The 23980-nt window shown below is 35.1% G+C and overlaps 2 protein-coding genes across 3 annotated transcripts; one reads left to right on the plus strand and one right to left on the minus strand.

Annotated features, from left to right (window-relative positions):
* Positions 1–508: 508 nt before the first annotated feature.
* Positions 509–14224, minus strand: LOC111369525. The gene is made up of 12 exons (XM_022991079.1): positions 13725–14224; positions 13584–13638; positions 12715–12772; positions 12210–12534; positions 11688–11721; positions 4060–4727; positions 3910–3958; positions 3713–3838; positions 1973–2077; positions 1739–1830; positions 1496–1649; positions 509–1009 (listed from the first exon to the last, which is right to left on the minus strand). The coding sequence occupies exons 1-12, from the start codon at positions 13889–13891 to the stop codon at positions 743–745; spliced, it is 2100 nt and encodes a 699-aa protein (XP_022846847.1). The 5' UTR covers positions 13892–14224; the 3' UTR covers positions 509–742.
* Positions 14225–16407: 2183 nt separating this feature from the next.
* On the plus strand, positions 16408–21696 carry LOC111369526 (putative disease resistance protein At1g50180). Of its 2 annotated transcripts, XM_022991082.1 has the most exons (3): positions 16408–17174; positions 17379–19265; positions 21404–21696. In XM_022991082.1, exons 1-2 carry the CDS (start codon positions 16583–16585, stop codon positions 19262–19264), a joined length of 2478 nt encoding a protein of 825 aa, XP_022846850.1. In that variant the 5' UTR covers positions 16408–16582; the 3' UTR covers position 19265; positions 21404–21696. The 2 variants fall into 2 exon arrangements, with proteins under 2 accessions (XP_022846850.1, XP_022846849.1); XM_022991081.1 differs by having other exon boundaries at positions 16408–19265.
* The last annotated feature ends 2284 nt before the right edge of the window (positions 21697–23980 follow it).

Consider the following 23980-nt stretch of genomic DNA (forward strand, 5'->3'; position numbering starts at 1 on the left):
GCTCACGTGCGAAGAGTTTTTTTTTCTCATGGCAATTTATATTTACTAAAATTATTATTATTTATATTTCTCATGGCACTAGTAGCATGATATGTGAAAGAACATTTGTTTGACATAATTATTTTTTCTAAAACTCATGTGCGAAAAGGTCTTTTTTTTTTTTTTTGCTTTATATTTACTAAAATTATTATTATTATTTAATGCTAGTAGCATGATGTGTGGAAGAACATTTGTTTGACATAATTAATTTTTTAATGCTAGTATGATGATGTGTAGAAAAACATTTATTTGACAAACAAAATAAAAAAAAAAAAAATGACATCGTACAAAGTAAAATTGAATTCATTTACTATTGCATGAATAATAAACCTCCTTCCCCTTTTTATTAGAAGCTAGATATATATACACGCGTGTCCATGCCATATAGGTGCTAAGCACCCATAGTGCTACAGCTGCCTAGCATTATTTTTTTCAATCTTGCATTCAGCTTAACCACCAAATCAAGACATTCATGAAATATGATCCAACAGATTGTTAATGTAAATGCTACTGGCACGTCATTCATATTTTCAAATTGTATGCCTCAAGGACAGATAAATATTTACAGAGCGAACAAAAAGGGAAATTTTCACAAATATAATTGGTGCAATAGCCAAAACCTGTGTAACAGATTTAGACAAAAGCCCACTACATGCTGATTTGTTATCAACAAAAACTTGCAAATTTGAATGCCGAGCTACCTTCAATTAAGTTCTAGCTTGATTTCATGAGGCTGATCAACGTTGGATTCCATTAACTTGCTCGGAATACCAGAGACTATGGTACCACCATTATAACCATCCATAAGCAGCTTTCCAATTTTCGACTTCCATTCTGAGCTATCCTTTTCATTCTTGTGGTCATGAACAACTCTATCGCGATAATTTAGCATTGTTCCAAGACCAGTATTTGGTACCCAACCATATCCCATCAACACCTTGGCTTCTCCTTCAGTTAAATCATCTCCCACCTGTATATAATTGAGGCTTACTGATTAAGAACTTTGGGAATCCGAAAAATGATCCTAAGACGGATAATCACAAAAGAATGATATATTGTTACAAGGTCATGATATATTGTTACAAGGTCCAATATTTTCAATATCTCATTACTAATATCCATAACAAAACCCAGTAAAACAGACAAACCACACATAGCAAGTTCGGTGCGCAGGACTAGAAAGTATAATGGATAAAGACTTTTGCTTCTTTGTGCTCTTTAATACTGTCCAGTTATCTCCAATCCTCCTCAAGAAGCATGCTATTAACGAACAACACATAAATGGATAATTCAAGAAAAGCATGGAAATCCAGCTCTTCAAAATAGTTCTTGTATATCAAAGAGTTGAAATCAGATCATCAAGTTGATTAATACACTATTGCGAAACAAACAGTAATGCATATGCTAAATAGTGTTGGTCTTTAACTTGGGCAAAAGATTTGGGCAAGAGTTATACCAGCAATGCTTTATTCTCGATTAAAGTAACCCTGCCACAGCTAGTAAGCTTCATAGCAGTCACCAGTCGTTTGATCTGCCAACCTATAGGTAAGGAATCCACCAAGTCAAAGAAGTATGTCGCATAACCATATTCAGGACGTTCAAGCACCATCCTACAATCATGAAAAGAATAAGTTTCTTCTTCATCCCACGTGGATATATTTCAATACTAAGAAGATAATTAATGCAAACAATATTACACCTGTTATGTCTTTCAAAGACAAAAATAAATGACTGGAGGTCCCGGCACCACCCCCATTCAACTGGCCACTTTCTGAACTGCAGATATCGTGCCTGAGAACAAAAGGAATGGGTTAAAATATCAAATTATAGAAACGCATAAGCAAAGGATTTCATATAAGAATACAAGTAAATGGCACAGATAGATTTAGTCTTTATCTGGACAATAGACAAAAATTTGAAGGGAAGTTAATACCTGCTCCACAAGTGAAAATAGACAAGCCAAGCAATAAGGAGCCCTCTCCCCCTTAGCATGTCGTAATGGAGCAAACTTTAACAATGTATGCCGCTGAGAGAAAAGCTGTACCCACAAAACACAATCAGACATTTATTGCGCAAGATGCGTCAAAAGAGATTGCACCATAACAATTTTATTGAAGGGTCACAAGTACACTGAAATGTAACAACATGCTGCAGGAAATATGTTGGTGTACAACTCATGGTAAAGACTGGAAAATCATGTGCGCGTGTGATCAGAAGTACCTTGCCTCACCCATCACAACGTATTATCATATATACTGTTTAACATTTGAAATTTTGAACATTCTACACATTCTTGGCGCGACATCACTATAAATGCTTTTATATATTTTCCAAAACCACTCATTTATTCTGTGCTTTTAGCTCTTCCATGGGGAAAAATTTGCTTTTTTCTATTCATTTATTGCTTTCCCATATAGTCATTTATGCCTGAAGTCTCTATAGTCTATACTGATAAGAAAAAGAAAACAAAGATGAGAAACAGGACACAACCAACTTCTTCAATGATGAGAAGTTTGTGACCATCGATATTTTTTCTGCACAAGGAGTATTATATAAATTCCGTGTTGGCAAGGAATGGAAATCCTCAAAGAAATATTTCTTTCAGTTGAGAGGCAACGGCAAAATATTTGCATATCACTGAAGCTTATGTAATTTGAAACTATTTTAGCTCTGCAGGCGATGCAGACCCCATATCATCAAGTGAAAATAGCAGACTAAGTCTTAAATGTCAAAAGAAAAATTACTGAAGGATTTTTCAACTTTAAATACACAACATTTCGAAGAATATGCCATTAGTTGAGCAAATAAAACAGATCAAGTCTTCATTGTCAAAAGAAAAACTAGTAAAGGAATTCAACTTTAAATTCACAACATTTCAAAATTTACAAGTGTGAAGAGAAATTTTTTGGTCATTTTGTCATGCAATAAAGCAGAAGCATTATTGGAAATGACAGTTGCGAACTGAGACCAAGGAAGTGTATTTTCTCATTAATATTGGAGATTCTGCATCATATCTTAAGATAATTAACATTTTATTACAAAACCCATTTTCTTATTTCAATAACTTCGCCCAAAAAAAAAAAAAAAAAAAAAAAAAAAAAAAGGGGGCCTTCTAGTTTTTCTATTCCCTAATAGTCACACGCAGTGCACTTGCACACGTTTAATGCTAGTAATAATAATAAATGAGTACTAAATGAACAAATCAAACCTTCAGCAACAGTGTAAAGCAGGAAAAATATCTGTTACAACTTCTAAGACTAGCTACAGTACAATAATTTTCACATTTTAGAAAAAGTATTCATGATAAAGCATATCTTGTTTGCATACAAGTGCAATGCCACAATCAAAAGGATGTACTCCCAACAGCAAATTAAAGCAAGCAGCAAGGAAGAGTAATAACTCAATTGAAACGTTTTAATATTAACACCGTAAGTGAGATTGGATAATTCAGCCAGCCAGCTATCAGGTTTGAACCCAAGACTTTTGCCCCTATAATGTTTGGGGAAAATGCTATATATCAAGTATCAAAAACAAATATCATGTCCCCCCAATTCATTCAATAATTCCATTTCATCAGTTACTTGATACAGTAACAATGCCACCATGCAGATGGCGGATGCAATTTAAATCAAACAGAAAAATATAAATTTGTAAATTATGATATAGTCACAACCTTTGAGATGATGTCTTCAAGCTCTGCAAAGTTGTCTTCAGTGGACGAATCATCCAAAGCATCATTGCTCTCCAATTCGCCATAAAGCTTAATTTCACCAATTGTTACACCTTTTTCAATTAAAACCTATCCAGTAGAAAGATTTCAATGAACAGCTCAGATTTCGGAGAACAGCAGAGCTTAAATCTGTATAGTACCTGCAAGAGTCCAGGAGCATCTTCCTCCATGGCTGTTTCAACTGAATCTCTGCAATTAGCACCAAAAACAGTACAGTATTTTATTCTTGTACATAACTCTGGAAAATGTAATAATGAAGGCATAAATTTGTAAAGACAGCGAAAATTTACGTGGCAGTTTTTCGCCTTTTCCGTGGACGGTTGACTTTCAAAGGTTTTGTAGGTTTTGATGCAACTGATCTACAATCCAAGTCAGAAGGAAACAATTTGCTCTGGCATCCTGAACTTCCATAAATACCCAAACGAGGAACCTCTCTTGACGAAAACAATCTCATCCGTTGTTGCAGTATCATGTGATCCAGTTCATCTCCATGTTCATCAGGTAATTCTAATTCACTTTTTACTGGAACAGTGACATCAAAGGACATGTGACCTGCAATTCCATCTACTCTCATAAACTCATTATGATTTGAAGGCTCGACATTGACCTGAGCTAAGTTCAGTATTGCTGAACTTGGCATATTCCTAATATCATGCTCGGAGAAATTTTTTTCAGAGTATATCCTATTGTTTCTAAGAATGCTTGGCACATTTCCTAGATTAGTTGACTTGTTATCTTGGCAGTGAGGCTCCAGTATGGTACATTGAAGAGGTTTGCATGATGTTTTCAGAGTAGAAGCATCGAATGAACCAGACTGCAAAGTCTTGTCAATCTCATGAAATTGATTGCCAGATGAAGAAAACATTTCATGACTAAGATCTTGTTCTGGTTTTCTTTTTCCAGGCCTTTGCTTACGTCTGTCTGCTGAATACGGGCTAGTTATCCCGGAAGAACTATCCTGTGTAGCAAACATCAATCACAACTCCATTAGAAAATGCAAAGGTGAAACAAAAAGTCTCTATCAACTTATTTTATTTATCATAGTGGGAACCATTGCTATACTATTAATATGCAAATATAACTTCTGATATCAGGAGTGGTTTCGTAAGTATTTGGAAGCCCACGTTATTCAGAAATATATGAGAGATAAAGATCAAAAAAGACAATATCAGTAAATGGAGCAACATAATATATTCAGACCATAAAGAGTATAATATATATATCACATGAACCATATTAAAAACTCTTGCAAGTCACAATAACATAAACCAAAAATCTCTAGATTGAGAAAGCTCTAACAAGACACCAGTTAATTAATCAAGCCAGGAAAAGAAGAGAAGACAACAAATTTGTCAAGTTTCATCTTTAAGAACTACATTACTGTATGCAAAAAACCAGTTTCCCATCATCATGCTTATTGCAACTCATCAGTTCTCATAACAATTTTAAATAATTTCTTCTATCATTGGGCATTAGTAACTGAAAAATATCAAAGCTGGACATGGGGACAAGGTTAAGAACGAATACAATATACTTTAGCATTTGTAACATATATTCCGCAAAAATGTTAACATTTGTGATTTTTAAAAATTTTCCTGCATGTGTACTGGTGCACGTGTGTGTGAAGACTCTAACCATTAACTGAAGAACACCTTAATGACAAGTGTTAGACACCGATACGCCACCATAGTGAGAGTGTACACACTTCATAGATGAAAATAAAAGCTGTTAACAGAAAAAAATTAACTTGTTTGCTGCAAATGGTGGTCTCACTGAGAGGTACAGATACAGGACATTTCATGTCAAACCCAAAATTTTGAGAATATTCTGATTCTCATGAAAATTAAAAAATAGGAGAATATAATTCATAAAAAGGGAGACTATATTGGAAAGACAGCAGGAAACACATCATTAATGAAACAAGTATTTTATGCACATGGAAGAAAGTTCCTCACTAACAAGTGACTGTAAGACAAGATAAATAAAGTAATACAAAATAAAATAAGTGCTTCAATAAGGGAAAATTTAGAACACTCAAAGAAAGAACAAAGGAAAAGCACTATCAAAGAGTTTGGAAGAGGAATAAATAGAACAGGCTCAGCTCCATTAAATGCTCTCTACTTAAAATACCATATTTCTTCATTTGACTGATGAGATTATATTTACCATGTCATTGCCGTTACCATTTTTTGTTAGACAATTTCATTGATGAGTATTAATTGTATGGTTTTGGGATCGGGATAGTGATTTGATGAATTACAGAAATATGGTAAGAAAAGGGAAAGTAGTCGACAACGTAGACATCAAAAATGGGACATAGCCCATAAGCTTGAGAAGGATTACTGTTGCACTTTAAAAATATGTACGACTTGAAGCCTAGTAAGCCGGCCATTCTGTGTGACACGCATAACAATTGCCTCTCTTTTTTCTCCGCATACTCAATTTGAGGCCAGTCTTCCAGAGAGAGAGAGAGAGCAACAACAAAAATGATACATGCATAAGATCTATGCATAGAAAAAGCATTATGCCTTTCATTCATTCAAACACGCAAAAGATAGACTTTTGAACACGGTGTAACTTGACAGTTGAAGTATAATAGGCCAGCCTACCAATCTTGGGCAGTTGATGAGACTAATGCATAGTTATGCAGGTCCAATTTCATGGCCAACTAGGGATATTGGAATTATATCACAAATCTCACAAAATTATCATCACATTGCGTCAGCAGGAAGTTGAAAAATGTTTTCTGACATCAACAGACAATTGAAAAGACAGTAACTGAAGCCTTAGTTTACTAATGAGCTCACATATCCAGGAAAAGGAAAGACGCAAAGCATGTTGCAATACAGGTTGACCACTCCAAGGCCATCAATTGTTTTAGTTTGATCCTAATTATTTCAAACAAACTCAATTCTTGTAAACTGCGTCAGACTAAGAATATCCTTTTAAGTTAGATTAGACTTTCTAATTTTCAGCAGTCCTTGAGGGTTCGACCTCATTGCTCATTACTTGCAAGTATAATTAAAGTTTCACAACGTTATTATTAAATCTTGAATAAGACACCACATATTTTTTACATATCTAAGTTGTACGAGAAGTTGATGATAGGTGATTAGATTACCCATGTGATAATCGAAATTTAACACCTTTTAGTTAAAACCAGGAATCCCGCAAACATTAAATCAACGGTTGATGTTTTATAGGATAAGTTTTGCAGGACTACATTATGCCCTTGTTTGAGCCAAATTATTTTCATGAGAATGCATTTTTGTATAATGTATTGATGGGAAATGTGTGGTTAAAAAATAATGAAAATTTTTTAATTTGCGTGTAATATTATTTTATTGAAAAATGTGTGGTTGAAATGATATCATATCACTATTTGAGAATACATTTTTTTGAAAGAATGCGAGTCAAATAGACCCTGTATATAAACACTACAAATGAAAAAGTAAAAGCTTGTTCCATATAAACCAACGGTAAGGTACATGAACCTTAACCGTGCAATCAAGGACTACCTTTACTAAAAAATTCTACGAAATCAAATTTCTTACACCCAACTCTGTCCATGACATTTTTTCTCTACATCTTATACTTTTTAACAAGTCCAAAAATGCACTGCCTACGTCAAAAAGAGATACTTTAGGACTCGAGACTTATCCGACAAGCGAATTCTTCCTATCCTTGGAATAAGGAGGTTGTGGGCAATGTGAACTGTCGTAAAATTCAGTGTCTTTCCGAGATTGAGGAGTTGGATAGGTGGGAGGAGAGTCGAAGGTTGGCTGGGGAGGAGAAGGAGAAACGTAGAGCATTAGGGGAAGAATTGGAGAGGTTGGTGGAGATGGGGGAGATTGCTTAGGGTCAGAAATCTAGGGTCAATTGGTTGAAAAAATGAGATAAATGTACTAAGTTTTTTCACAGGATCGCTAACTCTAATAGGCGCAAAAACTCGATCACAGTGCTGGAAGTGGATGGGATAACTTATGAAGAACCACTTGAAATTGGAAGCCAATTGGTGAATTTCTATCAGAATCTATATCAGGAGCAGTTTGAGTGGAGACCAGAGTTGGAAGGATTGGATTTTTCTACTATCACGGAGGATGATGCCGAGTGGTTAGAGCGACCTCTTGAGGAGGATGAAATCAAGGAGGTAGTGTTTAGCATGAACGAGGATAAGGCCCCTGGACCGGACAGTTTCTCGTTCTCATTTTACAAGGTTTATTGGGAGGTGGTGCGATCGGAAATTTTGGATGTGTTTAAATATCTTTTTGAACGTAGCAGGTTCCAGAAAAGTTCTAATGCTACATTTGTTGTGCTGATCCCTAAGAAATCGGGAGCGACCAACATTAAGGACTTTCGCCCTATTACCCTAATCTGTGGGGTGTATAAGATTATTGCAAAAGTCCTGGCGAACAGATTAAAGGAGGTGCTCGGGAAAGTAGTGTCCAAGTTTCAGAATGTTTTCGTAAAAGGTCTCCAGATTTTGGACTCTGTGCTTATAGCAAATGAATGCATTGATTCAAGATTGCGTTTGAGAAATCCCGGGATGTTATGTAAGCTCGATATTCAGAAGGCATATGATCATGTAAACTGGGGGTTCCTCTTATATATGCTTAAGAGGTGCGGCTTCGGGGATAAGTGGTGTAAATGGATTCAATTCTGTATTTCTACTGTTTCGTTCTTATTTATGGTCAACGGAACGCCGGAGGGTTATTTTCGGAGTAGTAGAGGATTGCGGGAAGGAGATCCACTATCCCCATTGCTTTTGTTATTGTGATGGAGGCTTTCAGTAGGATGTTTGAAAGAGCTGTGGGAGAGGGTTTGGTAAGGGGCTTTAGGGTTGGCCAATTGCAGGTGTCTCATTTGCTATTTGCAGATGACACGTTGATCTTATGTGATGCGGATGATGAACAATTCAGGAACTTGCATTGTTTGCTCCTATGTTTTGAAGCAGTGTTTGAATTAAAAATCAATTTGGGGAAATCTGAGGTTATTCCAGTTGGGGAGGTCACTAACGTGGAGGAGTTGGCTGGCATATTGGGATGTAGGATTGCACAATTGCCCATGTTATATTTAGGCCTCCCGCTAGGGACACGGTTTAAAAGTACACATATCTGGAATGGTATTATGGAAAGAATGGAGAGGAGGTTAGCAGGGTGGAAGCGTATGTATCTTTCTAAGGGAGGCCGACTTACTCTTATTAAATCCACTCTCTCAAATCTCCCCACTTACTTTTTGTCATTGTTTCCTATTTCGGTTGCAGTGGCAAATACATTAGAGAGACTTCAAAGAGAATTCTTGTGGGCAGGGTTAGGGGAGGAGAGGAAAATGCATTTGGTTAATTGGGGTACTATTTGTTTGCCTATGAGGATGGGGGGGCTTGGAGTGAGGAGCCTTGTTTTGTATAATAAGGCTTTATTGGGCAAGTGGTTGTGGCGATTTGGAGTGGAGAGGGAGAGCTTTTGGAGAGAAATCATTGAGGCAAAGTATGGTGTGATGGAGGGGGGTTGGTGTACAGTTGAGGGTCGTGGCTTCTATGGGGTGAGTTTGTGGAGGTATATCCGACGGGGATGGAGTTATTTTAGGGACAAACTAAATTTTGTGGTGGAAAATGGCACTGATATTAGATTTTGGGATGATAGTTTGTGTGGCGATCAACCGTTAAATGAGGGATTTCCCTCATTGTACCGCATTGCGTTAGAGCCTACTGCTGTGGTGGGTGATGTACTTGACATCCATAATGGAGGCTATAGTTGGAATATTACTTTTGGAAGGGGTTTACAGGATTGGGAATTGGAAGATTATTCGTTGTTTTTGACCGCTCTACATGAGATACAAATTCGGGTTGGAGAGGGTGATTGTAGCAGGTGGAGGTTAGCTCGAGATGGTATTTTCTCAGTCCGTTCATACTTTCAATCCCTCTTGGGATTTGTGGAGAGTTCATTACCTTGGAAGATGGTGTGGCAAAGTAAATTGCCTCTACGGGTAGCATTTCTATTGTGGACAGTTATGAGGGAGCAGGTGTCAACGGTGGATAATCTTCGACGAAAAGGATTTTATGTAATCGAGTGGTGCTATATGTGCAAGAAAGATGGAGAGACGATTAATCATTTATTCATTCATTGTGATGGCGTGCGTTGGCTTTAGAACAATATTCTGGCTTCTCAATCAATGGATTGGATGCTACCTAGGCGTATTGAAGACGTGGTGCGGGCACGGAGAAGAAAACTTAGCGATAAGGATAGCAAACTTCTATGGAATCTTATCCCGGGATGCATTGTATAGTGCATATGGAGAGAACGGAATGATCGATGTTTCGAAGACCAAACAAAGACAACAGAGCAGATAAGAGAATTATTTTACTTGACTTTGTATACTTGGTTTAATGCAGCGACTAAAAATCCTGTTGTAGGGTTGCCTAATTTCTTGTTCCTTTCATGCTTAAAGTGATTGTATACCTCCCATGTACTCTCTTTTAAGGAATAAAATTCTCTGATTACCTATCAAAAAAAAAAAAACTTAAAAGGCATTTTGTACTTAATATTTATTTTAATATTAGAAATATATAAGATAGCCCAAATGGCTACAATTGAAGAGTTCATTTATTGAAAAGTGCAATTTTTTGTTTGTTGCTTTGCATTATGCAATGGCATAGCAATTACTTTGTGGATGTGCTTGGAGTGCCACTATGATGCCAATGAGAAAAACAAATAGAAGAGTTCTCTTATAAAAAGTAAAACAGATGCACAAGCCTACAGAGTCAAGTCACCCAAATTAAAAGATAGAAGCTAAAGGTCAGCACTAGGGCTGTCAATGGATTGGATTTTGATCCGAATCCGATGAAATTAATGGAAAATGGATTTAGGGTCTCAATCCGATAATCCGATTAAAATTCGGATCCGATAATTCGTTAACTAAATGGAGCAAATATGGATATAGGTCGATCCAATCCGATCCGATAATATAATATATTTTATATATTATATCATAATCTAGTAAGTGTAATTTTTTCCATTTTGAAACTTATATTATGCTTTACACATAATTTTCAAATAAAAAATAATATTAGTTAATAGCATAATATTGTTAATTGAAATATTGGAAGAGATTTAATTTTTTATTAATTAAAATAAGATAAAAATAACGATAGTAATTTGTTTTATAACATCAAAAACTAATAATTAATGTCCAAAAATAATTTATATTGTTTAAATTGATATTATCTGTGATTATAATCTTGTTGAGACTATGATTTTTAATGAAGATAACAAAATAAACTAGTAACATTTAGAATTGACAATTGACTAATATCCCATATTGAAAGATCACTAAAATGTTGGAAGAGTATCCTTTAAAAAGTTAGTATCCCACATTAGAAGATTACTAAAAACATTCCAAAATGAGTCTTCTTTAAAAAGGAACTAAAAGAGCATCACTTGGATGAAAAATTAATTTGGGCCTTCTAGTATAATAAGTGAGCCCATCAAGATAATTAAAATTTTTTTTGGGAAAAAAATCATATTACCCAAAAAAATGGTGGAAAAAATAATTTTTCCGAATTCGGATCGGATTATTGGATCGAAGATCCGATAACATAGCAAATCGGATATGAATTTAACAATCAAATATTCATTGGATTATCGGATCGGATTGAATAAGATAATTTTTCTTAACAGACGGATCGAATTTGGGCAGATCCACTCCATATCCGACCTATTTACAGCCCTAGTAAGCACCCATGTTACAAAATCATATAGTTTAAGAAAGTTGAAGAAGCATGTGCGATGCATACATGAAAATCCACAAAAACCAGGGAGTAAAAAGAAAGTAATAGCCTTTTAGGTAGAAATTAATTGGATATCAGTTCTGAGACCCTAACAAACTATCCACTTCAGTTTAACAAAATACAAAGAATTACCTCGGGAGAAGTTGCCAATGTTCCTAAGGATTTACTGCAAAATAAATGAAAGAAAAATGTTACTCAATTCTATGTGAACCAAATATTCAAAAAGCTTGCGATACTATTGACAATAAAACTAGGAAGTATAATATACATTTTTTTTTTTTTTTAAAAAAAAAAAAAAATGTATATTATACTTCCTAGTTTTATTGTCAATAGTATCGCAAGCTTTTTGAATATTTGGTTCACATAAAAATTAAGAAAAATTTTTTTTTTTTTTTAAAAAAAAAAAAAAATGTATATTATACTTCCTAGTTTTATTGTCAATAGTATCGCAAGCTTTTTGAATATTTGGTTCACATAAAAATTAAGAAAAATTTTTTTTTTTTTTTGAAAGGTTGGAAGTATAATATACATTATAACAATTACTCCCTAGAACTCAGATTGAAATAATCTGATTGGAGCATTCGGTATAATACATGTCGCGTGTTTAATGAACAAGGAGCAGCCACCAGAATAGGCTATTGTGAAAATGTATACCTTGTTAGAAGCCGCCTTAGACGTTCTTTTAGTACAACGTGATCAAGTTCATCAAGAATGTCATCAGAGATCTGAGTTCTAATTTTAACCGCTTCAAGGCCAGCCCCAAAGGAACCTTTTGTGCACTTTCTTAATGAGTTCATGACACCATTGTCAGTGCATTCAACCTTCACCAAAACAGGATATTCTGACAATAATGACTGCACGAGTGAAATACCATCAATAGAATCAGCTTTCTCTGGTGTTGAGACAACACAAGGCATATGATTTGTAGTCATGCAATTATCTGCTACAGTTCCTTGGTTCTTGCATTCACTTGACCCACCTGCAATTTATCGAAGTAATATCATGTGCAAATAGATTAACAGAAGACTAACTTGGGAGTTTTTTCCCCTTTCTTTTTGTTCCTTGAGTGGAAGTGTGGTGGATGTGGAGGCTATTTTTCTTTTTTACTATGATTTTTAAATACTTCTAACAAAGAAAAATGAAGCATAAGATTAATTACCAGAATGCCTTCTCTCCCATAATACCCTCCCTTCTTGAACGGAACCAGAATTGGAATGCTGTAGAGGGTCAAAGAAGCGAAAGAAACTGATAAATATATGGATTTTTTTCAGCATGTAAAGCTAGATATGCAAAGTTATGAAGTTGGCATCTACTGACACTCGCTGTGTTTAGCAACATGGAATCCTCATCGAAAATTTTCCATTAAAATTTGATACGGTAGCTTTTGAATTCCAATTCTGAACATCCTATGTCCAAATTGCCAGATGTAGCATGTAAGGATTTCATATGGTTGTTTTTGAATTCCAATTTCCACAATCCTACGTCCACATAGACAGATGTAGCATTTAAGATTTGATATGATTGTTTTTGAACTCCGATTTCCAAAAATCTTATGTCCTCAATGCCAAATGAAGCATGCTTGAACTTACGGTGTCTCGAAAAAAGTTCTACATACACAGCAGCTGGCACTATTCATAACAATGGAGACAATACTACTGTAACATCTATATCAGTGGACCCCGCAACATTGATGGAGAAAAAAGAAGCCACTTTAACAATGTCTTTTTAGGATTACCAATACTGTAATTTCAAAATTAAGAAATACTGGACCAATAGGGCAGTTTTGATGCCATCAAGGGATGGAGAGTCCTTGATATTGCAGATACCAAATGTATCTATCCGTTAAAGTGAAAAGACTGCCATTTATTAATTCTTTGGTGCGAATCAAAAAGAAAAACTTGAAATGACTACCCATCATTACTTCTCAAAACTAAAGCACAATAAAATCGTGCCCACTGCAAACATTTCAGAAGTTCCAAGATCAGACCCATAAATGTTTGCACACATAAAAAGTACCAAAAATAATACCTGTGAATCACATTCATCATTTTCCTTTTTAACTACTAGAATGCCAGTCGAATTTCTGCAGAAATCAAACAAAGCTTAAAACTATAAAATCAAAATAAAAAAACAGCTTGTAACAAAAAGGGGTGAAATTTAATAACTCACATGGGTTCGACTCCAATTTCGCTTTCCGGTTTAGCGTCGAAGCCCAAATGCAGACGCTGGCTTGCTAACAACAATTTCAATCGCTGCTTTAACGGCACACGCTCCTGGTCCTCCGACCAAATGGATTTCTGAACTTCATTTTCGGATTTTATTTCAGATTGAGCCATTTCAAGGGGAAAAATGGTTCCTTACTACTGCCAATTAAGACGATTTGGGGGTCATTTTAAGCTTCGAAAATATACTGAAAAAAGCTAGGGCTTTGTGCACAGTCACATAGCAGTAGCGTGGGTACACCAAACTGTGGACGTGGAGAGAGGAGAGGGGATGAAGCTACGTGGGTTTTGGATGTGGGTTGGTGGCGTGGGTGGGGTGATGGCAATGCGAGTTGGCGCGCAGAGAGAGTAAAAAGATTCTAACTTGCAAAATGCCTTTTCCGTGAGAGAGAGAGAGAGAGGGAAAGGCCGGGTGGGGGCGTAGGGGGTTGGGTTGAGAAGCGTGAAGTTGGAGTGGGATTCTTGTAACTGATGCTAAGCAACTTAGTTTTGGATAAAATATCATAATTAGAGTTCCAAATAAGTTGATAGAGTGGTTTTCCTTTCTTATTATTAATTTTTTTACCGATATATATTACAATTTTTACTCACGAGCATAATCGATTCCTTTACATTCTAAATATGAGCGAGATAGTGGAGATTACAATGCTCCTTAAAACCTGAAATAACTAGTTTATATGAACTTAATGTACTTTCACTTTGACAAAAGCTGGGTTTTCCACTGTCAATTTACATTCCAACTTTCTTCCTCCATTTAGGGCCACCGTAATAAGACATAAGAGGAAAGATTTTGGCCCCTCATAGGGTGGTCGAGTTGGTGAAGTAAGTGAGCGTGAAAGTCTTTGGTCACGAGTTTGATTATTCTTACCAACACTTTCTCGATCGAATTTGTCGCACCGAACTTGCCTAGTGCGATTTATCTAGCTGGCGTGATTTGCAAGTTATTGCATCAGTCCAAGGGTTTACCCAGTACACAGCCGGAGGGTAACGACTGCAGTTTCCCCAGTCATTGAAAAAAAGGGGAGGAAAGATTTTGGGATAAGAGCACTTGCTTAGCTTGTTGTGTATTTTAATTTTCTTTTTGTGATGCATTTTTTATCTCCATAATGTTTCTCATCAATGGTAAGAGTATTTATTTTCGTTCATAATCAATATTTATCCGACAATCTGCACCACCTCCAACCCACTTTGAATTGTAACGACATTCAATTGCCGTTACAATTCACCCTGAGTTAAGCCCCTATCTGGTTCACTAAAAATAGTCTTTACTAAATTTTAAGGAAAAAAAATAAAATTGATGGAATGTCTGATTGAAAAATTGATTAAAAGTTGTAGATTTCACTAAAATATGTATTTGAAAAATAAAACAAATAAATTTTACAAAATTGAAAATCACACAAAAAGAGTGAACTAATAAACTCAGCTATTGAGAGTGAACTAATCTTTCGCACCAATTCATTACTCATTGTCTAAATAAATACATGTGATAATGCAAAGAATATATTTATCAAACAGGTTGTTCTAATATTGTCGTTGTTCCTTCACTTTTATTGTAACGTGAATTCTCATTTGAAATATAGCCAACATAGATGCAATTAGACACAAGAAGATGTGGTACAATGCATCGTGCAAATATAAGCATGTTTGGCTGGGGCATAAGAAAAGTAGCCATCTTATAAGTAAAATAAGTACTTAATATAAAGCTAATAATGTATGGATGTATTGTGTACCATACGTTTGGATGGCTTTACTTTGCTTATCCTCACAGTATTTTGCTCGAGATTTAAAGCAAAGATAGTTTTTAGGAGTTTTTCCATGACAAAGAAAACCACATTGTCTGAAAAAATCACATTCTAGACTGGTTTTCAAACTGTAGTAGAAATTCACCGTTGTTGTCGAAGAGTGTTCTTTTGTAATAAATGAGAAAAATTGGAATTCAAATGTAATTATTTATACTTTGATAGGTTGGTAAATGCAATAAACTCGAAGGTAAATTGGTAATTCAATCAATCAACTTCTTATAATATGGGGGTATTTGATAGGCATTTTTTATGTAAAAATGTATTTTAAAATAATAAATTGATATGAAATGTGTGGTTGAGAAATAATGAAAAGTTTTTAATTTATGTGTAATATTATTTTAATAAAGAATGTGTGGTTGAAAAAAAAATATTTTGAAAAAAATGGCTACCAAACAGGGTTATAAATGAGTTATATGGACCAAGTATATGAGCTTATTTCTGCTCAGAATGAATAAGCTATTTCTCTGTTTGGTTTAGGGCTCGTTTGATAGGGATTTTGAGAATTGATTTTTTGACCGTTAGAAGAAAAGTGGGATCCACATGTGAGAGAAGAAGTCAAAAATTACGGCTTGAATAGTAAAATAACGGTCAAAAAATTAATTTTTTGGGGCAAAAAATCGCTACAAACGGGACCTTAGTTAAAAATCAGATTTTAATGAATTCTGATTTAATTGATGAAATATATGATTAAAAATTTCGAGAATTTGAGTGGCAAAATGCTGGAGGAAATTTTGTCATCTGGGTCGTGTTTGATTTGGACACGCAATATAAAGAGTTGAACAAGATCTTTCGATTAGATTGGTTTGACTAAGTAAAACGACCTTTGAGGTTAAACAAATAATTTAGCTGGCGTCAGTTGACTCCTCTGGAAAAAGGATGGACGATGCTGATCGTTTCACACTATATTTGAAGCTTGAAGCATAAGTGGAAAAGCATTCTCATTCTTTAATCAATAGCTTTTTCGGTCTCTGAGCATCGAGTCCAGGAACAATTAACGAGACTCATGGCTGAATATGTTGTAACCTTTTTTTTGGAGAAAATTGCCAGCTATCTGATAGAGGAAGCTAATTCATTGTCTGACATACATGATGAGGTTGCTTCGATAGAGGGAGAATTAAGGCGAATGCAATGCTTCCTTAAAGATGCAGATTCAAAACAGGATGCAAATGAAAGAGTCAGAAATTGGGTGGCAGACATAAGAGATGTTGCATACGATTCTGAGGATGTTGTTGAGTATTACATCTTTAGATTGGCCCAACTTAGGAGAAAAGGATTCTTGCCATTTTTCGCAAGGTACGTTTTCTGCCATGAGTTGATTTTGCGTCGTAAGGTTAGGGAACAGGTCAAAGGGATTAGGATTAGGCTTCAAGATACAACTAACAGTAGATCAACTTATGGGATTGAAAATATTGTTGAAGCGAGTCAAAGAGCAGGTTTTGCAGCTGGCAGTCTCCAAGAGAAGAGACGATCCTCTCCTTATGATTGTGAAGAGGATGTCATCGGTCTTGCTGAAGACATAAAAGCGGTTGAGGCACAACTGATTTATGGAGAGTCCCGGCTATCTGTAATTTCAATTATTGGCATGGCTGGCATAGGTAAGACCACTCTTACCAAGAAAGTTTACCTAAGTTCTGATATTAAGATGCATTTCGATTGTTGTGCTTGGGTTTTTGTTTCTCAAGAATATAGAGCAAAAGATATTTTGAATGAATTGGGGAAAAATTTATTGGGGCTGCGTAAAGCAGACTTAGAACACCGGAACAGTCAAGATTTGCTCAAGACTCTCTCTGTTTTCTTAGAGGACAAGAGGTATCTAATAGTACTGGATGACATATGGAAGACTGAAGTCATGAATGATCTAAAAGAAGCCTTTCCTGAGAAGAACAATGGCAGTAGAGTATTGCTTACAACTCGCTTCAAGGAAGTTGCTCTCTATGCTGACCCAAAGTGTCCTCCCCATGAACTAAGTCTTCTGAAGGACGAAGACAGCTGGAAATTATTTTCGAGGAAGGTATGTGTTAGAATCGACTCATTCGCAAGTTTACCTCCATGGGCAGAAGAATTGGGAAAACAGATTGTCAAAACCTGTGGGGGTCTACCTCTTGCCATAGTTGTATTGGGCGGCCTCTTATCCAGAAAGGATGCTACCTTTATAGAGTGGCAAAAGGTTTTGCAGAGTGTTCACTGGCAGTTAAGACAAGATCCTGCACAATGTACAGAAATTTTAGCATTAAGCTACAATGACTTGCCTTATTACTTGAAACCATGTTTCCTATACTTTAGTCTCTTCCCTGAGGATTTTGAAATCTCGGCAAGAAGATTAATATTGTTGTGGGTTGCAGAAGGTTTTGTGCAGTCCAGAGGTCAGGAGCCACTTGAAGATATAGCAGAGGATTACTTGGAAGAGCTGATTGGAAGGAATATGATACTAGCCGGAAAAAGAAAGTCTGATGGTAGAATTAGAACTTGTCGCATGCACGATCTTCTTAGAGAGTTTTCCATATCAAAGGCCAAGGAGGATCATTTTCTTGAAGTTATCCATGAAGATTCAAGCAACAGTTTTCTTACGGGAGGACGTCGAGTTGGCATTCATTTTGGTGTCCTTCCCACTTCTAGGAGTAGGAATGCTTCAAAACTCCGTACGTTGTTGTGCTTTGATTTGAACAAAACAGATATTCGAAATTTGAAAAGATATAGACTATTGCATGTTCTTGATCTGGAAGGTGTTTACTTGCCTAATCTGGATTGTGCGGTTGGAGATCTCATTCATTTGAGGTACTTGGGCTTGAGAGCAACTTGGTTAAGAAAGCTTCCGATTTCAATAAGATACCTTCTCAATTTGCAGACTCTTGACTTGAGATCTACTTTAATAGACCTTGTTCCATTTGGTATATGGAAGTTTCGACATTTGAGAAATCTATATCTGAATGAGCTGAAAGAGACGGTGATCAGTCCGCCCAAGGGGCCAATTCTGGCTAATCTCCAGATATTGCGTGGGATACACATTGGCTCCAAAAGCTGTGTGGATGGTGGCTTGGACAAGTTGACATTCATCAGGGAATTGGAGCTGCGTGGAGCATTACATTTGCAAGAAGAGGCTATCGCTAAATGGATTTCTTCATGCAAAAACCTGGAATGTTTGAAGCTTCATGATTTTCCTACATTTAAAAATTTTGACAGACCATATATTTCTATTCCCAATATGACATTTTCAGGTCATTGCCGTCTTTTTAAGCTGCATATTGGAGGATTTATCAAAAAGCTACCTGATTTAGAAGATTTCCCACCATACCTAACTGAACTATCATTAGAAGGTTCCTTATTGATGGAAGACCCTATGCTGAAGCTGGAGAAGCTTCCAAACTTGAGAGTTCTAAAGTTAAAACAATCTTCATTCGTGGGGAGAGAATTAATTTGTTCAAGAGGAGGCTTTACTCAACTTCACTTCTTAAAGCTTTCTTTCCTTGCTGTGGAGAAACTGAGGATAGAGGATGGGGCTTTAAGCAACCTCAGGCAGCTAGAGATTATTGACTGTAAACAAATAAAGATTGTTCCAAATGGATTGTATCCTGTGACTACTCTCAGAGATCTGAAATTGGGATATATATCGCATGGCTTTGAATTGAAAGTTCAAGATCGCAGAGGGGAGAACTGGTATAGAATTCATCAAGTACCTCCAATTTAAGGTAAGAACATTTTAGTGGATTCAATTTTCATTGAAGCTGTGACTTCTTTTTAAAAATTTTTGTTTGCCTTACAAGTTTTGTATATAATATTCCCAATGGTTTTTGTTCATATACGCCTTCACTTCATCTTCACCTTTATATGGTAACTCAATAATTTTGACACTTCCTAGGAATTTGTACGTTGGCAATTCTTTCGTAGATACACATGCCAATACTCGATAAATTTGGAAGATTGCCTTGTTGTCTCCCGTGCTGTCATTCGACCAATTTTTCAGAGCTTGAAATAGTTGATCTTCATTTTCAGGCTAAACAAATCCTTTTTCAGAAATTCTACATAACCAGAAGTAGATTCATAGTGATACTCGAATAGTCATAGTTTTCTGCATTAAAACAAAGCAAAAGAGAATTAGCATTATTTTGGATTACCATAATTCAGTACAGCTATGATTAAATTAAATTCTGTTGATTGTAAATAATTTTTGCGGGGAAAGGACAACTCAAGGGATTCTTTTCTTTAATTCTTGATTTTTTTTCACAAAGATGCCTAAGCATACACGACTATTTATAGGTTCTATAAACAATTCTAACTTAATAAATATATTAAGGAAATAATATTACTAACTTCTTCCTTAATTCATGTATGTAACAAATGCATGAACTCAATTTTACATATATTTAAAATATATGAGCAACTCTTAATTAGAATACCTAAATACATGAACATATAGTTTGTTGAGTCTGTCTTAAACCAATTGTATCAGCAGAGTCAATTGAGGCATCCTAGTGTCCACAAGGAAAATATACAAATCCAAAGATTTATCCCTTTTATAAAAAAGATTCACGACCATGCAAAATAGTTTTTTAGTGACTAGAATATTTACGATCGTAAATTGCAATGTTATTACGTGTGGAATGTCATTGCAAATAATTTTATCTTTTGTGACAGTATTATGCCAATCGCTCATAAGAACTTTCTTTTTTGGATTTTGCTACTTATCCATAAAAAAATGTACATAACGAATTACATGATATGATATGGTGGGAAAAGTTCGGATGAAAAAGTTGATTGTGTTTTAAATTGACATATGGTAGAGTGTCATATAGCATTATGTAATCTGTTGTTTAATTCTTTATGTACATGTAGCAAGATTGACTTTTTTATGTACATAACGAATTTTTCTGTTGCAGTTTGACTTTTTTTTTTTTTTGGGCTTATGATTGAAATGGACTGTAATATATAATTTTGACACGAATTATGATAGAGATTACCGTTACAAATACTACTTTTTTTAAATTAATTGCCCTTGTTTCTTGGATCCTTGTATTGGAATTATCTTTTTGCTTTGTTGTTAGTTTTTGGTTGTGATTTTTCTAATGAAATGCAAGTAAAAATTAATCCTTTAATCAGTGAATCTTTTTTAAAGGTGGCTTTGTGGGGTGAACATCAGGTGCATGTGTTTGTCTCTCTGTCATTTGAGGGGTCTCTGAACTTGAATTAGCAGCGTTTTAACAGCATCTTGGTGTGGAGTGGGAAAAACTATTTCTCACGAACTGCAATAAAATTTTGCATAGATTAGTAATCCATGTCCTGGAGTTTGGATTGTGTTTTGTTTGGCAGAAAGGCAGAAGAAAGAAAAACAGAAAACTTTACATTTCTGTCTTATTTATGTATTTCTCCTCGACTCTATAGCTTCTCGGCTGGCTAGTAAAAGAATTGTTTTAAGTCGATTAATTTATTTTAGCCTATGTTTCTTCGAAAGTGGTGCATATTTTGTATTTAAGCTCTAGAAATGTGCAAAGGCCCTGGATTGCATGCATTTAGTATTCTGCAAACTAAATGTGTTGGCATTTTTCTGATGCTGACATATTGTTCTTTTTTTCTACTATAGATAAGGGCAGTAGAAGACTAAGTGACGAAAGGAACTATTTTCCATAGGTAGCATCTACTAGTAAATGTTAAGCTCAAACAACATGGGCGAAATCAGCAAACTACTTATGAACCAGTAATATCTTAGGATTTACTGCCCTTTAGGACTACTATACTATATACATACATAGAAATTAGAATTACTCTTGATCTGATCATCCTGCAATTTGTATATGTAATGAAATTATGAAAATTTATACTTCCCTTTCAGGCTAGTAGAAAATTGGACTGGAAAGTGTTGCTTCCTTCCTGCTTGCTGAAATTTATAAGATGATCGTGGCAGCTCTTCAAATCCTGTTCGATCTGATTAATCGAGGAGATGGAGCTTGATGTATTGCATGTCTTTGATAGATCTTGGAATTTATTATTTCTTGTTAACGTGGAAAAATATTATTAGTGCTTTGTTTTATTTGGTTTTGTAGTAAATTGTTAATGAATTTCGACAGCTTTCATGATTTTGGAAATTGTACCACAATTTTGGTAAAAATCATTCTTGATGTGTCACACTTGGTTTTTTTTTTTTTTTGGCTACTATGGTCCTTAGATCTTGTCCTACCCGTAGCAAATAATTTTGGGATAGTTTGGCGGTGATATTTTTTTTTTCCCTTACAAAAGCTGTATGACCCGATTGAATTTTTTCTCCATGACCGTCCATCTCAGAATGTTTTGTTTGTTCATGGAAGACTGGATTTGCTGCAAAGTAAGAAATGTTGCTGGATTATCATATTATAATTTAGCAGGGCTAAAAATTTGACTTGTAGAACCTGCAAGACATACCCAACCAAGTAAGTTCACAAGTAATGGCAGCCATCGCCCTATATTCTGCTTCTGTTGGGGAGCGAAAACCAGTGTATTGTTCCTTTGTCGTACAGGAGATTGGAGAATTGCTAAGAAAAACATAACCAGAGACTGATTTCCTTGTAGTAGAACCTCCGATTCAGCATCACATTATCCTGTTATGTTAAATTCATAACCTTTTCCAGGTTTTCACTGTGAATAGCGAATTGCTGTATCAATATGTGGCTTGTGGTTGTTGCAAAAACTGATTAAGAAGTTGCACTGATTAAATGATAACCGGTTTTTGATTGTAAGATAAATTAATTTACCAATGAATCTTCTATTTTGATCAGTATTTTTGAATAATTCACCATCTAATGGTGAAAGTCTCAGGTTTTGTTGCACCAAGAAGACCCGTTTCATCAAGAACATCCAAAATATACCTTCGCTGTGAGATAGAAATGCCTTCTAAGGAACGAGCCATTATTATTATTATTATTATTATTATTATTATTTTCAAATCTTTAATTCGAAATTGTTGATTGAGAAGCCTTTTCACATTTGTTATCGCAGAAAAATCATTTCCTATAATAATCATGTCGTCTACATAAAGTAACACTGCAATGAATGAATTTTCACGTAACCATATAAAAAGTGAAGTGTACCATGGATTGTTTGAAACCTGCCTTTTGAATAGCCATAGAAAACTTGGAATACCAATTCCGAGAAGCTTGCTTCAACCCACAAACTTGATTCTTCGTATCAACTGTAGCGAGGTGGTGGAAGCATGTATACTTCTCTCATGAAGGTCACGTTGTAGAAAGTCATTTTGAACGTCTATTTGGTTGAGGGACCAATTTCTAGCAGTGGCTATGGCAAGAAATATCAAACTTTAACAAGTTTAGCAACTGTTGCAAATGTTTCATTGTAATCATCGAATCCTTCAACCGTGTATAACCTTTAACTGCCAATTAGGCCTTGTAATGTTCAACAAAACCATCTGAATTATATTTGATTTTGTAAACCCATTTATGACCAATGGACTTCTTTCTCTAAGGAAAAGAAGAGTATGTGTCCTATTGCCTTCTAATGTTCGGAATTCATGGCCTCCCACAACTTAGGATTTTTCTCGACCTGGCAAATGTGTGAGGCTCAACAAAACTAGATATATTTGCAACAAAGGAAGTATGTGATTATAAGAAATGAATTTGACCTAAAGTTTAAATTCTAAATATGATTTAAAAAATTAATTTGAAGAATTAGTTGGCATCTAACTTAGTTGGTACCTCTACTCCAAAAGTGAAGGAATATTGAAGTTGTAAAGCAAAGAATAATAAATGAGAATAAATATATATCCAGCATGAAAACTCATTTTTGCTTTATTCTTTGCATTTTCTTTACTTTTAAAATTCAGTATCTGAGGGCATTTCATTTGTAGAAGGGAAGCATTTTTTGCACTATATACATTTAACTCTTTAACCTCTTATGATGTTGAAAACAATTGAACGGTAAAATGATATTTCTTAAATCTATTTGAATAGAAATATTATTTGATTACTAGTTTTGTGACATTTTATTAGTCAAGATTCAATCACTTCTTCTGTAACGCCACAACCCGCATGGATCAAAACGTCAATTTTACTTTAGCCGTAAATTAATTTACCAAATTTTTAGTGGAAGATATAAAGATTAAATTTTTTAAAATTTAATTCAAGAATTTTTTATTATAATTTAATACTAAAGAAAGCAATTTTTAAAAAAAAATCGAATTCATTCATACTGTATATGCACTTTACATGTTGGATTAACGCATATCGTATTTGCAACATATCATATTTACAGCATACCATATTTGCATCATACCGTACAACATACCTTATAAGCATGTAACCACTATTGACGTGAAATTTTACAAAACTTTAAAAGTAATATTGCTATTTTAGTTTTTGTCTCAACGGTAATTGTCCAAATAAATTCGTTTGCATGGCTATCAAACTCGAAAATTCGTGAA

This window comes from Olea europaea, chromosome 20 (genome assembly GCF_002742605.1).
Source record: "Olea europaea var. sylvestris chromosome 20, O_europaea_v1, whole genome shotgun sequence".
NCBI classification, from domain to species: domain Eukaryota; kingdom Viridiplantae; phylum Streptophyta; class Magnoliopsida; order Lamiales; family Oleaceae; genus Olea; species Olea europaea.

Excerpts from the sequence above, each read along its gene's own strand:
- LOC111369525 (XM_022991079.1), bottom strand. The coding sequence starts at position 13,891 with ATGGCTCAATCTGAAATAAAATCCGAAAATGAAGTTCAGAAATCCATT. Across the intron at positions 3,839-3,909 it reads ATGCTCCTGGACTCTTGCAG|GTTTTAATTGAAAAAGGTGT; the intron begins GTACTATACAGA and ends TCTACTGGATAG. Across the intron at positions 1,650-1,738 it reads GTCTTTGAAAGACATAACAG|GATGGTGCTTGAACGTCCTG; the intron begins GTGTAATATTGT and ends TCATGATTGTAG.
- LOC111369526 (XM_022991081.1), top strand. The coding sequence starts at position 16,583 with ATGGCTGAATATGTTGTAACCTTTTTTTTGGAGAAAATTGCCAGCTAT.